The following is a 15355-nucleotide window of genomic DNA, read 5'->3' as shown; positions in this document are numbered from 1 at the left end:
TTTCCAGCCCAACACACTCACCCGCCGCCCAACCTACTGCAATATGTCTTTGGCTCTCACCTTGGAATGAAAATTGCTTTTATTAAGATCACCAGTCATTCGTTCCTCAACTTTAAGATGCCCTGATTACATGCTTTAATAACAGCTCCGCGGGGGGCGGGCACATCCTATTAAATGTACATCTAGGCTGTAAGTCACATCCCAGCTTCCTGAGAATTAAGGATAGCCACACTTCGCTTTTCCAGCTCCCTTCAGGGGCCCCTGTAAGAGGCCCTGCGGACCACTCCCTTCCTCAGAGGTCACGCCGCCCCTTGGTGCCTGCGTGCGGCCCTCTGCTCATCCCCCCACCGCCGCGTTTTCCCACTCACTCCCTTGAACCGTGCTTCCTCTGTTGACCCCTTAGGAGGAGTGCTCCCCAGCAGTCCATCCTGGGCCTTTCTCCTCTCACATTCTCTCTAGGAAATCTCGAACACAACCCACCCACATGTGGCCAGCTCCAGTCCCTGCCCCCACCTGAGCTGCAGGCTCCTATGGGGAATCCCCCTTCACCAGAGTCCACACCCCAACCGGCATCTGCCAGCCCCTCCCTCCTGCTCCTCCCCCAGGTTGGGGGTCACACTGTGCATTCCATCAGTCACTCAGTCAGTCATCACTCAAGCCAGAAGCCTCCAGCAGCCGCCATGTCTCCCTCCCTCTGGTCAACCAAACAGCAAGCATTTGCATTGTCGCCTCCCAAATGCCCCTCAGACTTTGACCTTCACTTCTTAGCTCCATCACCATCTGAAGGACTGGCACTGGTGTCTCAAGTACACTTGGCATTTCCGCCTTATTTAATCTTGACCCACTCAAATCCACCCTCCGTCCCATGCCAGCGGAAAGGCTAATATTTATTGACACTTACTCTGTGCCGGGCATTGCTGCAAACATACCACCCGGTCCCTCTCTTTATCCCTGCAACAACCTCAGGAGTGGGGCGACACTGTTATCATCATCATCATCTCTATTTTCTACACGGGGTAACTGAGGCCCTGAGCTATAGGTGCTGTGCAGATTCACATCAAGGCAGCCCAGTGCCAGAGGCTGTGCTCTGCTCTCCATACAGCCTTCCTGAACATGCAAGGCTGGCACTTGCTTCAGCCTTCCGTGAGTCCTCACTGCCTCTCAGATAAAATTCAAATTCTTGGGGGCACCTGGGTGGCTCAGTTGGTTAAGCACCTGACTCTTGATTTCAGCTCAGGTGGGCTCTGCACTGACAGCGCGGAGCCTGCTTAGGATTCTCTCTCTCTCTCTCTCTCTCTCTCTCTCTCACAAAATAAATAAATAAACATTAAAAAAAAAATTCTTCATCAAAGCAAGAGGTCCAGAAGTACCGGACCCTGTGATAAGCCTGTGCCTGGCACGTTTACCGGCTGGCGGCACAGAGGCCTTAAAATTCCCCAGCAGAGAGCCATTGCACAAGCTCCGCTTTGCTCCTACCGTCCAGCTTTCTCCTCCTCCACCCGGTCAACAGCTATTCATCCACGGTATTTCCTACCAACCCCCATCCTGCCAGAGCCAGAGTCTCCCTCTTCCGCAGACTTGAGCCGCCCCATGCAAAACACGAGCCAGCCCTTCCCGTGTTATAATGACGTCATCGGTGCTTGTGTAAGTCTCCCCGAGCAGACACCCCGGGAACAGGGACTGCGTGGTATTTAGTATCCTGAGTACTCAGCGCTTCGCAGCATGCCTGGTGCGAGCTGACACCCAACACCAGGGAGCCTTAACAAATGAGGTCACAGCAGACCATTCGCCAGAACATCTACTGGTTGAGGTTTATCGACAAAGATCAGCTCCTTTTTCAAAATGGCAGACGGGGCACGCCCAAATGAAGAAAAACAAACTTGACCCAAGCTCATTCTTTTAAAGTTTAATAAACTATTCTACTGGGGGGGGGGAGGCATGACTATTCCGTTAATCTTAAAAAAAAATTTTTTTAATACTTTATTTATTTTTGATACAGAAGAGACAGAGCATGAGAGGGGGAGAGTCACAGAGAGAGGGAGACACAGAATCTGAAACAGGCTCCAGGCTCTGAGCTAGCTGTCAGCACAGAGCCTGCCTCGGGGCTCGAACCCACGAACGTGAGATCTGACCTGAGCCGAAGTCGGAGGCTTAACGGACTGAGCCACCCAGGCGCCCCCGTTTATCTTTTTTTAAAAACTTAGCTTCAAAACATAAAAATTAAGTGGTTTTTTTTTTTTTTTTTTTTTTGAGAAAGAAAGAGCGTGAATCCCAAGCAGGCTCCACACTGTCAGCATGAAGCCCAGCATGGAGCTCAAACTCACGAACCGTGAGATCATGACCTCAGCCAAAATCAAGAACGGGACCCTTAACTGACTAAGCCACCAAAGCACCTAAAAACTGTGGGGTTTTTTTTTTAAAGATTTTTTTTATTTTTAAGTAATCACTACACCCAACATGAGTGGGGTTTGAATTCACAACCCCGAGCAAGAGTCATGCGCTCCCTGACTGACCCAGTCAGATGCCCCCATATTAAGTGTTTTTTAATTTGCTTCCTAGTTTTGAAATACAAAGTACTCTGCACATGAGTGATTCCCAACTGCCATTTTGCAACAGGAACATTTTAATGTTTATTTATTTATTTTGAGAGAGAAAGAGAGTACAAGTGGGGGAAGGGAGGGGAAAGGGAGAGAGGATCTCAAGCAGGATCTGTAGGGTCATCGCAGCGCCTGATGCAGGCAGGGTTCGAACTCATGAACCATCAGGAACTGATGCTTAACTGACTGAGCCCCAGGCGCCCCGCCCAGGGCCTGGTTTCTCCATGTAGGCTGCAGGGTCTGCAGACTGCTTTCCTATATGCAGGGAAGTGTGCAGAGACAAAAACCGAAGTTCCAGGAGGTTTTCTGATGCAAGGCATAAAAGCAGCAGCATAGCAGCATGAAATGGAGGAAGATGTGAATCCACTGACAACACCCCCACAGTCTTCATGACCGCAAGGGCAGCCAGGAGAGTCCAGGCAGGCCCAGGTCAGCTGAGGACGGGGCCCTGGCTAGGGCACTGCTCCGTCTGTGAAGGTAATCTTCAACGTGGTTTACAGTTGTTACGGACCACATGGCGTTCCCTCAGCTCCAGGGAAAAAGCCCTAATCCCTGGTACCTCAACGCGGGACAGTGCTGGGGCACCTGGGTGCCTCAGTCGGTCAAGCCACCGGCTCTTGGTGTCAGCTCAGGTCATGATCTCATGGTTTTTGGGTTCTGAGTTCGAGCCCTGACTCAGGCTCTGCGCTACAAAGTGAAGCCTGCTTGGAATTCTTTCTCTGCCCCTCCCCTGTTCATGCTTGCTCACATGCTTGCTCTCGAAATAAATAAACTTAAAAAGAATGTAACTGTATCTGAAGACAAGGCCTTTCACAAGATAATTACATTAAAATAAGGCTCTGAGGGCACACCCTAATCCAATCTGACTAGTGCCCTTTACACAGAGACACCAAGGTGCTCAGAGTGGCCGCCTGCAAGCCAACGAAGGAGGCTCCAGAGGAAACCAACCCCACACTGTGGTCTTGAACTTCAAGCCACTAGAACTATGAGAAAATAAATTACTGTTGTCCGCATCCTCACCTGTGATACTGTGTGACCGTGACCAGGCGTATGAACAGAAAGATCTAAGGGGGGACATCAACAGTGGGCATCCTGACTGAATCCCCGTAACTACAGCCTTGACTTGGGTAATTATGATGACATTTTCCACACAAAGAACCAACATTCAGCTCAGCAAAGGAAACCATCAACAAAATGAAAAGGCCACCTACTGAATGGGAGAAAATATCTGCAAATCACTTATCTAGTGAGGGATTAATATCCAAGAAAATTGAGGACATACACAGAACTCACCACTCAACAGCAAAAACAAAAACAAAAACAAAAACAAACAAAAAACCCCCCACAATCCAATTAAAAAATGGGCAGAAGACCAGTATAGACGTTTTTCCAAAGAAGACATCCACACGGGCAGCAGGTACATGAAAAGATGCTCAACATCACTCATCATCAGGGAAATGCAAATCAAAATCACGATGAGATATCACCACACATGATTATCAAAGAGACAAGAAGTAACTAGTTCCAGTAAGGAGTCAGAGGAAAGAGAACATGCCCGTGCGCTGCTGGTGAGAAGTAAATTGCTGTCACCACTATGGGTGCTCTTTGAGAAATTAAAAATGATCCAGCAATTTCAGCACTGGGTGACTATTGGAAGAAAATAAAACTACTCAGGAAAGACACTTGCATCCCATGCTCACTGAAGTATTATTTACAATAGTCAAGACATGAAAACACCTAGGCGTCCATGGATGAACAGATAAAGAATATGTGGTCCACACATATACGGTTTATTATTCAGCCGTAAAAAAGAATCAAGTTTTGCCATTTGCGTTAACATGGACAGACCTGGAGGCCATTATGCTAAATGAAGTAAATCAGACAGGGAAAGACAAATCCCATATGACCTCACTTATATGTGGGATCTAAATTTAAAACAAAAACAAAACTAAGTTTGTAGATACAGAGAACAGATTGGTGGGTCCCCGAGGTGCAGGATTGGGGGGTTGCAAAATGGTTGACGGGGGTAGAAAGTTACAAACTTCCAGGTATAAAACAAGTCAAGGGAATGTGACATACGCATAGTGACTACAGTTAATAATACTGTATTGCAGAGCGCCTGGGTGGCTTAGTCAGTCGGGCAGCGGACTTCAGCTCAGGTCATGATCTCATGGTTCATGGGTTCGAGCCCCACATTGGACTCTGTGCTGACAACTCAGAGCCTGGGATTCTGCGTGTCTGTCTCTCTGCCCCTCCCCACTCATGCTCTGTCTCTCTCAAAAGTACATAAACATTTTTTTTAAATCTTAAACAATTTTTTGAGAGACAGAGAGAGCACAAGCAGGGGAGGGTCAGAGAAAGAGGGAGACACAGAATCCCAACGCTTAACCAACTGAGTCACCCCGGCAACCCTTAAAAAATTTTTTAAATAACACTGTATTGTATCTCTGAAAGTTGCTAAGAGAGTAGATCTTAAACAGTTTCCATCTCAGGAAAAAACAATTCTGCAACTGTGTGGGGATGGATGTTAACTAGACTCACTGTGGTAGCTATTTTATAATCTAGATGTGTACCTGAAACTAATATAAGGCTATGTCAACAAGAAAAATAAATAACTAAAAGGAAAGAATCAACACCACTCCTGAAGACATTTATAAAACCTGTCCTATACCTTTAATGACAGTTGACCCTTGAACGACACAAGTTTGAGCTTCACCAGCCCATTTGTATGCAGATTGTTTTTAATACAGTACAGTATTGTAAATGTATTTTCTCTTATGATCTTAACATGTTCTTCTCTAGCTTAATTTATTGTAAGAACACACTATATAACACATATAACAACAAAATATGTGTTAGCCAACTGTTTATGTTATCAGTAAGGTTTTCAATCAATAGCTTTTAGTAGTTTTAAGTTTTTTGGGAGTCAAAAAGTTGTACACAAATTTTTTTTTCTTAAAGTTTATTTTTAAAAAAGAGAGAGAGACACACACAGAATCCGAAGCAGGCTCCAGGCTCTGAGCTGTCAGCACAGAGCCCGACACGGGGCTTGGACTCTCCAACTGTGAGATCATGACCTGAGCTGAAGTCCGACCTTTTACCGACTGAGCCCCCCAGGCGTCCTTGCACAGATTTTCAACTGCATGGGGTTCAAGGGTCAACTGTAATCATATCTGAATTCTAAACACATATTACTGAGCATGACCAAATGAATAAAATAGGAGCATGAATAAAATAATGATAGCAGTTAGCATTTCTCAAATACTTAACCACAGGCCAGGACCCTTCTGAGCCTTTTACAGGATTAATTCATTTGATCCTTTCAATAATGCTGTGAAGTAAATATTACTGTTGCTCTCATCTTCCATATGAGTTAACTGGGGCACGTAAATTAAGTAATTTGCTCAAGTAAAAATAGGTGGCAGAGTTAGGATTCTGACCCTGGCAGTCTGGCTCCAGTATGACACATTGTTATGTAAAAAATACAGATTGCCATCTCAAAGGTCAAAGTAGACCAATTTGTACTAGTACAGAAGTATGTCCAAAATATACAAACAATATGTAGACTATGACCCTATACTTATAAATAATAAAAATAATCTGAGTATGTGCATAACAAAGCCTCTGAGAACAGACTCCAAGCACTCACAGTGCACATAATCTAGGACCGCAGGCAGCTTTTCTTCTCTGTGCTCCATATTTGTGTAATGAGCAAGACTGGAGTAAGTGTTTTAACTTAGAGTGGAGGGGGAAAGGGATGGAAAAGGGGGCAAAGAAAATCAGATCTCAAGAAGGAGAGAAGAAAAACACAAAGCCAAAAAGGAGAGGCAAAAACACTGATTAAACAAAACTTTCATTTTTTTTAATGTTTATTTATTTTTGAAAGAGAGACAGAGCATGAGCTGAGAAGAGGCAGAGAGTGGGGGCGAGACACAGAATCCAAATCAGGCTCCAGGCTCTGAGCTGTCAGCACAGAGCCCGAAGCGGGGCTCGAACCCATGAACCTTGGGATTATGAGCTGAGCTGAAGCCCGGTACTTAACCCACTAAGCCAGCTAGGTGCCCCTGATTAAACAAAACTTTAAAGGTGAAATGAGATAACAGAGGAGTAAGAAGTATGAGAGTACCACGCCAGCAGGGTCCTGCACAGTGCAAGTGAGACTGATAAATTTCAAGGAGAGAAAAAGGGCAGGACATAAGGAGAGCGAAGGTGACTAGTGACTAAGGAGAGTGAAGGTGACGTGACATGGAGATCCTGCAGTTGACAATGGGGAAGTAGGTAGGCATTAGGTGGAGTGGCTCCTGGGAGTGGGAGAGGAAGTGAGCGGGATAAAGAGAAGAGGAGATAGTGATTCAACCATTAATACTTAAATCAGTCCCTACAAACTTCAGAAGAGAGCTGGTGGTGTAGAAATCTGTAAGACAGAGGACGCAATTCTTTTTTTTTTTTAATGTTTATTTTTGAGAGAGAGAAAGCGAGCAAGGGAACATGAGTTGGGGAGGGGAAGAGAGAGAGAGAGAGAGAGAGAGAGACACAGAATCGGAAGCAGGTTCCAGGCTCTGAACTGTCAGCACAGAGCCTGATGCGGGGCTCGAACCCACAAACCATGAGATCATGACCTGAGCCGAAGTCGGGGGCTTAACCGAATGAGCCACCCAGGCGCCCCTGAGGATGCAATTCTTGAAAACCTCTATGTATCTGAATAAAACAACCACGGCAAATTATTATTTTCCAAAAATAGACTCGCGGATCTGTCTCATCCCACAGGGTTTTCTTACACTGTGACTAAAGTAGACTCTTGGTTTCCTCCTCTTGAATCGGGGCATGGCTAGTGACTGCTTCAACCAGTGGAGTATAATGGGAGAGATGGTATCGTGAGCCGTCACATTAAGGTTGGGGCCATATGCATTGTCTCCTTAGATTTTAATCGCAAAAACCCCATGAGACATAAGTCCTGTTGTTACCATCCCACGTTGCAGATGAGAACCCTGAGCTTAGAACAGCTGCCCCAAATCACCCAGCTACAAGCAGCAAAGCAGAAAGGGAATTTTTTCTTTTAAAGTAATCTCTACCTCCAATGTGGGGCTCAAAGTCACAACCTGGAGATCAAGGGTTGTATGCTCTATCAACGGGGCCAGCCAGGTGCCCCGTGGTGGGAAGGGCATCTTAACCCAAGTCTGCCTAATTCGGAGGCCCTGAAACTACGATGCTGCAGGGTCTCAGTCAGTTAAGTGGCCCACCCTGGCTCAGGTCATGATCTCATGGTTCATGGGTCTGAGCCCTGCTTTGGGCTCTGCTCTTATAGCACAGAGCATGATTCAGATCTCTGTCTCCCTCTCTCTCTACCCTTTCCCTGCTTGCTCGCGCTCTCTCTCAAAAATATATAGACACTAAGAAAAATAAAAACAAAAGGGTGCCTGGGTGGCTCAGTCGGTTAAGCATCCAACTTCAGCTCTGGTCATGATCTCACAGTTCATAAGTTCAAGCCCCGCATCGGGCTCTGTGCTAACAGTTCAGAGCCTGGAACCTGCTTCAGATTCTGTGTCTCCCTCTCTCTGCCCCTCCCCTGCTCCTGCTCTGTCTCTCTCCCTCTCAAAAATAAACATTAATGCTTTTTTAAAATAAAAATAATAATAATGAAAAAATAAACAAAGCATCTCCACCAGACAAGAAAAATCTATTCATCCTTCACGATCCTTTTCAAATGCCTCTTGAACTATTATGACTCTCCTCAGTCAAAATTAATCTCTCCCCAACTTCTAGGAATGTAGCCTAAGGAAACACAAGTTTAGCTTAAAGATGGAACCATTTATGCTGTTATTTAGCACAGAAAAGAAAAAGAAGAAAAAGAAAACCTAAACATCCAACCAAAGGTGAACAGCGCATTATGATCCAGCCATACAGAATGCGATAGAATGGATTTTGTTTAAAGCATATTTTGCTTAAATATATACAGATATCACATTATTCATAAAGACTGCAGCTAAACAAGAGGGTTAAGTATTCATCTCTCGATAATAGGATTTCATGTGATTACATGTGTATTCCTGTTTTCCCATTTTTGTACACGGAGCACATATCATATCTCTCTTTTTTTAAAGAAATATGTTTTTGGTTTATCTTATTTTTTAGAGAGAGAGCACAGTACGGGGGAGGCAGAGGAAGAAAGAATCCCAAGCAGGCTCCACGCCCACCATGGAGCCTGGCACAGAGCTCAGTCCCTCGACCGGAACAGAAATCAAGAGTCAGAAGCTCAATCTACCGAGTCACCCAGGCTCCCCTATTGTTTCTTAATACAAATCTATTGTTTTGAAAAACTGACCTCCTCCCTTTTATGCTCCCCAAACATTACACTCTTGTTTTCTTAGTCAGTCTATGTCCTGAGAAGAAGGTGTTTGTATGTCCCCAGCTCCAAGCACGGTGCCCTGCCAGAGATGCCCCACGGTGGGGACAAGGTGGTCACACCGGGCGGAGGCTTCCAGCTGGCGGAAGCCACCGGCAACCATCCCAGCTCCCCCGCAGACAAGCTCCTTCCTTCTCCTACTTTATTAGGAAACCTTGGGGGGCGCCTGGGAGGCTCAGTCGGTGAAGCATCTGACTCTTGATTTCGGCTCAGGCCAGGATCTCACGGTTCAGACGGTTCAGGAAACCCAGCTCTACGCAGCTGGGGACATCCTGCTGGGGGGCTTCTCTCCCTCTCTCTTTGCCCCTCCCCACCCTCTCAAAATAAATAAATAAACTAAAAAAAAAGAAAAAGAAAAAAACTTTGTTTCCTCTACACATCCTGTCCATTAGAACGTTCCTTACGTTACTTTTGTGCCAAGAGATTGTTTGAATTCCTGTTTTTTTTTTTAAAGGGAAGAAAAAGGAGGAAAACCAGCCAGCCAGTCTCTCCCATCTTCTCTAAGAATTCCTCCGATCTTCGCCTCCAGGCATATGCGCTCAGCAGGGCCCCTCCAGTTGTAAGGGCGCTGGAGCAGGGGAGTGACGGGGAGCCCTCACCTCCAAAAGGTGAGGCACAGGTGTCCTGATGGGGGCCAATTGTTTCCAATTCCCCATCTCTCCTAAGAACTGTTTTTTTAAAAAATTTCTAATGTTTATTTATTTTTGAGAGAGAGAGATAGAGCGCATGCAAGTTGGGGAGGGGCAGAGAGAGAGGGAGACACAGAATCGGAAGCAGGTTCCAGGCTCCAAGCTGTGAGCACAGAGTCTGATTCGGGGCTCAGACTCACAGACCTTGAGATCATGATCTGGGTGGAAGTCGGCAGCTTCACCAACTGAGCCCCCCAGGCGCCCCGTCTCCTCATAACTTCTTGGAGTCACTCCTTTATCTCTACTCTCTCGAACAGTGCTAGAACACTGGATTAAGTGTTTACTGGATTAACAAGCGAATTTGACCAAGCAATACCGTCAGGACCTGGACGTAGGGCTTCTACCCCTGGTTTGTCCTTTCCTCCCCTCGGGTCACCTCGCTGCTGGAGGTTGGGGTAGGACCCATAAGGAATGCGTGGGCAAGAAGAAGGTTCTGTCAGCCCAGCAACAAGCTGCTAAGTCTAAACAGCCCTTGTGGGTTGTACTCAGTGACGTCAGAGGCTGGCCCAGCCCTCGGGAGGGCAGGTGGGATGGGCACTGTGGGACAGGAGAGCTTTCACTGACCTCTCTCTGCAGAATTTCCAGTTCTACCTGCCCGGCTCCTCCCCTCCCCCACCCATCTCCCCATTACAAGGCCAGGCCGGTCCACCCAGGGCTCAGTCCAGGGGCCTGGCATCCAACTTCCTGTCAGCCAGCTGCTTCCTCCTGTCCTACCCCCACACTGCAAAACAAATACCACAGCCGGACTTTAGACTGAAACCCTGCTTATCAGGGAGTCCCAGACAGATGAACTCTGAGTTTTCAATGCCTGGAAAAGTCCAGTATGCTTTCCACAGCCCCCTCACGACGCTGCACCCTTGTCCACAATTATATCTGACAGGCGGTCATCCACGTCTGTCCTGGACCGCTGCAAAGGAAACTCGTCTGAGTTTAGAGGTCCCCAAGGTCTCTCCTCGATGCTAACATGCGAAAAACAAGGTCCACCGTTTCCTACCTGATCACACAAAAGGTGTGTAGCTTTTAAACCTATCTTTGAGCAAGGGTGTCAGCCCTTTTGGTGTCCACAGAACAGGTGGCCCATGACCCCATGGACTTGGGGTGGGGAGGGTGAGATCATAATGACCAAGGCCATGACCCCCCATGATCCCAACAGGAAAAGATCTGCAGGGTATCCGGAAGCAAATTAAACAAGGGGCCTGATGGTAGAAAGTCTGTAGTGTGCCTCTTTTTGGGTAAGAAAAGGAAGAACCAAATACATATTTATATGTAATTGTACCTGTGTAATAAAACACTGGAAATACACAGAAGAGGGGCGCCTGGGGGGGCTCAGTCAGCTGAGCAACCGACTTCGGCTCCGGTCATGATCTCGTGGTTCGTGAGTTCGAGCCCCGCGTCCAGCTCTGGGCTGACAGCTTGGAACCTGACGTCTGCTTCAGATTCTGTGTCTCCTCTCTCTCTACCCTCCCCTGCTCATGCTCTGTCTCTCTGGGGCGGGGGGCGGGGGCGGGGGGCCTGGACTGAACAGGAACAGGGGCCAGTTCCCACCTTTCTAGATATATCCTTCTAATTGCAAACCATATCAATATATTAACCTGTTCTTTTTCATTGCAGGAGCTCCACCCCAAACCCCAAACTAGGCTGGAGACCCCCTGGCAAACCTAGATCACAAAGAAACCAGACAGTAGTGCGGTCAAGAGGGGTGTCTGGGTGCCTCAGTTGGTTAGGCATCAGACTTCGGCTCAGGTCATGATTAAAAATTAAAAAAAAAAAAAAAAAAAAGAAATGTGGTGAAGTGAAAGTCCTGGGGCCAGGGGGCACTGGAATTCATCACCGCTCATTTCCTAGTTCCTAGTTTCACCATCAGCTACTAGGTTTCAGGTTTCCAGGGAACAATTCTTTCCTCGGAGTAGGTTCAACTGGCAGGTGGAGGGAGGGGGAAAGAGGAGTGACTCATCGATGTGGAGTCTGAGGTAAAGCTGGCAAAGCTGGACAGCAAAGCTGGAAGGGCTTGGGTGGGAGCCGTCATGGAGAACACCAGCGCTCACAGAGGGACCCAGACACAGGGCAAGCGGCCCCTCCCTCCGGGAATGCCTCCGTGGGGACCCCGCCCTCAAGTGGGGTGGGGAGGAGGGACCAGGGTTCCAACCCAGGTTCCCCTTTCATGCCTGTGGTTACACCTCAGGCCATCCCCTTCACCCAGGACCCTGCTAAGCAGAAATGCCTCTCCCTGCCTGGGAGATGGCTGGAAACGCTCCCAAGTGCAGTCTCCCCAGGGAGAGGGAGACCATGGTCTCAGTCACTGGCTGTGTTTTCCCAGCCCCAGGGCCCTCCGTGTTTGGGCTCCAAGCCCTGCCCAAGCAGCTAGGTCCTTCCTCTCCACTGGGCTCCCCAGGCTGGGGTTGGACCTTAGCTTGACTTGGATCATATACTGCCCTTTCCTCTTCTTTAGTGAGCAGCAGCCCTGATGTAAGAAGAGAGAGCAGGTGGGCATTCCTATATGACCCAGACATCCTGGGGTCAGACCACAGACCAGACACCCAAGAAACAGCCCTTAATGGGGTGCCTGGGTGCCTCAGTTGGTTAGGCTTCAAACTTTGGCTCAGGTCAGGATCTCACAATTCGCGGGTTTTAGCCCCGTGTCAGGCTCTGTGCTGACAGCTCAGAGCCAGGAGCTTGCTTCGGATTCTGCCTTGCGCTCTCTCTCTCGGCCCCTACCCCACTCGTGCTTCCTCCCTCCCTCTCCCTCTCTCAAAAAAATGAATAAAACGTTAAAAAATTAAAAATTGGGGCACCTGGGTGGCTCAGTCGGTTAAGCGTCTGGCTTCAGCTCAGGTCATGATCTCACGGTTTGTGGGTTTGAGCCCCGCATCAGGCTCCGTGCTGACCACTAGCTCAGAACCTGGAGCCTGTCTTCAGATCCTGTGATTCCTTCTCTCTCTGACCCTCCCCTGCTCACACTGTCTCTCTCTCTCTTTCTCAAAAATAAATAAAAACATATAAAAAAAATAAAAAAAAGTAAAAAAAGTAAACATTTAAAAAAAATTAAAAATTAAAAAAACAAAGGGCTCTTACGTTTTTACTCTTGCCATTTGGGATCTAGCAAGTTTTCCCTGCTTCCCTTGACCTAGTCTCCTGGGGCGGCATTCCTTCCTCCTCCAAAGAGCTAACAGCTCCCCGATAATAACTACCCTTCATGCACATGTAACACAGCCCTTATCCTGGTCAATCCGCAGGACAGCATTATTACTCCTGCCCCACGATGCAAAGACCGGGCCACTCGCCTACGACCACAAAGAAGGCAGAGAGCCAAGCTAGAAGCCAAGCCAACTAGAGTCAAGCCAATGAGGATGGCTCCTGGTTCCATCCTCATTGTACTAACCAAATCACTCCCCCCTGGTCCAGGTCCAGATTTAAATGTGACAGCGCAGGGGTGCCTGGGTGGCTCAGGCGTTAAGCATCTGACTTTGGCTCAGGTCATCATCTTGCAGTTTGTGGGTTCGAGCCCCGGGTTGGGCTCTGTGCTGACAGCTCAGAGCCTGGAGCTGCTTCGGATTCTGTGTCTCCCTCTCTCTGCCCCTCCCCTGCTCATGCTCTATTGCTCTCTGTCTCTCAAAAATAAATAAATGTTAACAAAAAAAATTTTTTATGGGACATGGTAAGTTCCCCCATCCCCTGGATACATTACTTCCCAGGACCCACAGTCCTGTCAAGCCTATGAACCCTCTGAATCCCTGAAAAGACTAGAAGACGTGCCCCAGCTCAGGACGGTGTTACCACAATTCAGCGCCTGCATGTGATTCCTGGGGGATGTGGTGATGCAGAACATTAGGAAGAGAGAAAAGTAAAGAGGAAGGGGAAGAAGAATGTGGCTCCAGCAAGCTTGTGAGCCCGACACACACTGTCACAAATAGAGTCACTGCTGAGAAACTTCTGGGTCTGGGGAAGAAAGCACCGTAGAGCATGGGACTGAGCACGGGCAGGTGGACAGAACCAAACACCGGCCATGGGTGTCACAAGCACTTCTACGGCCCGAGCAGAAATTAAAAAGCTGGAGAATAGGAAAAGGCTGGAAACTGAAGCAAAAAGGAAAAGGGAGGCAGAGAATGAAAGCGACGAGTGAGAGACGAGTCTAGTGGGAACTGAAGAGGTAAGCGGGTGGACCCGCTACCCCAAACTGATGTTTGATAACGTGGTTCCCGGGCCACAGGGTGTTTGAGAGGCTGGATCCAGGAGCGGAAAAAGGAAAAGAGAGCAGGGGACTTAGATTCCACTCCCACCCAGGTCCTTTCATCAATCTGGAAAAGTCATTTCCCCTCTCTGGACTTGCTTCCTCGCCGGTACAATAGGGAGAGGGTTGGACTTGCCTCAGGCCCAGTTCACCCCCAGGGCTTAGGTTTTTGTGATAAGAGACAAAGAAGTGGTCTACGAATTCGTCTGAGGGCAGGGAATCTATTTCCACCCTTCGAAAGGGAGCAAAATGGACTGCCTTATCACCGCCGCGGTGGATCATTTTTAACTGTTCATTTCTTTTACATTTCCTGAAGCTGGGGCCTCAAGGGAACAACAAAGATCCCCACAGATCGCTTACGAGGAGGACAATCCACAGGATCACAGACACTCAAGGATCTGGTGGATACACGCCCAGCTGCTGACACAGGTTGCCTAAGCTAAGGCCCAAACCATACGGGCAGCAGGGCCCCAACCTCTCTATAGAGGGAGGCAAGCCCCAGCTAGCGAGCCTCATTGTCCACAGGAAAGGGAGTTTACAATGGAAACAATAACTCTCAGGAGCGGCCACGGGGAAGGCACCCAACCAACCAACAGACAAGTCCTCCCCCAGGAATAGTCCCTCCGGTCAACAACATTTACTAAGGGCCCTCAAGGTAGCTGCTCCAGAAAGGAACTTGAAGAGCTGTGTTCGGAGAAAGTTCAGATTTCAAATTGATTTCCTCTTGCGACTTTGCACCCAGATACTGTGCCCAGAGCAGCCACTCCACGGCCCGGGAAGGAGATGTCCCCCACCCCCACCCCGACCTCACCTCCAGTAGGTCTGCCCCGCCGACCCTTTGGAGCAGAGCACCCAGGCGCCAAAGGAGGCAGGGGTGTGAGGCTCGGGGCTTCCCTCGGGTCGTGCGCGCATGTTGGGTGCGTGTTGGGGGCAGGATGGCCCCCCGCAGGCGCGTGTGGAGGGGCGCGCCTGGGCAGACGTGGGCAGGACCCCCGCCGTAAGTGAGGCTGCGAAGAGTGGGGCCGCCCCCTCCCTGGAGTTCGGCCAAGTGCAGAAGAGCGGCGGCTCCCTCCCGGGGGGTACAGGTCAGGGGGTGGGGGAGGGGAGCCAGCCACCCGCCGGGTGAAGGGGTAGGGGAAAACAGGGAAGGGCCAGGGGTGGGAAAGGGGACTCGCAGGGTGAGGCTGGCAGGTTTCTCAACTCCTCGCCTGCCGCGGGCGAGGGGCGTGGGGAGCGCCTCCCTCCAACCTCCGACCCGACCCACCGATTCCTCCCGACGCTCCGGGAACTTACCCAGGATGACCGACGTGAAGAGAAGCAACTGTTTCCTCTCGGCTCTCGCCTTGGTCCCCATGCCGATCAGGATCCCGAAGCGACACGGCCGCCGCAGCCCCGGAGAGAGTCGGAGATTCGCCCGCAGCCGCCGCTGGACTAAACT

General features: G+C 48.9%; 1 protein-coding gene across 2 annotated transcripts in view; it reads right to left on the bottom strand.

The window, feature by feature from the left end:
* Positions 1-15355, bottom strand: part of F11R (F11 receptor) — a 21566-nt gene extending 6211 nt beyond the window's left edge. For both annotated transcript variants that reach the window (XR_003907006.1, XM_029935785.1), the window contains exon 1: positions 15211-15355. Coding sequence is in view for 1 of the 2 variants with exons in the window: in XM_029935785.1 (XP_029791645.1) it covers positions 15211-15271 (61 nt within the window). In the remaining variant the exon portion in view is untranslated. The remainder of the gene's footprint in view (positions 1-15210) is intronic.

This window comes from Suricata suricatta, chromosome 3 (assembly GCF_006229205.1).
Source record: "Suricata suricatta isolate VVHF042 chromosome 3, meerkat_22Aug2017_6uvM2_HiC, whole genome shotgun sequence".
In the NCBI taxonomy this organism is placed as follows: domain Eukaryota; kingdom Metazoa; phylum Chordata; class Mammalia; order Carnivora; family Herpestidae; genus Suricata; species Suricata suricatta.
Note: the sequence above shows the minus strand (reverse complement) of the source record. Positions and strands in the feature narration are given on the sequence as shown.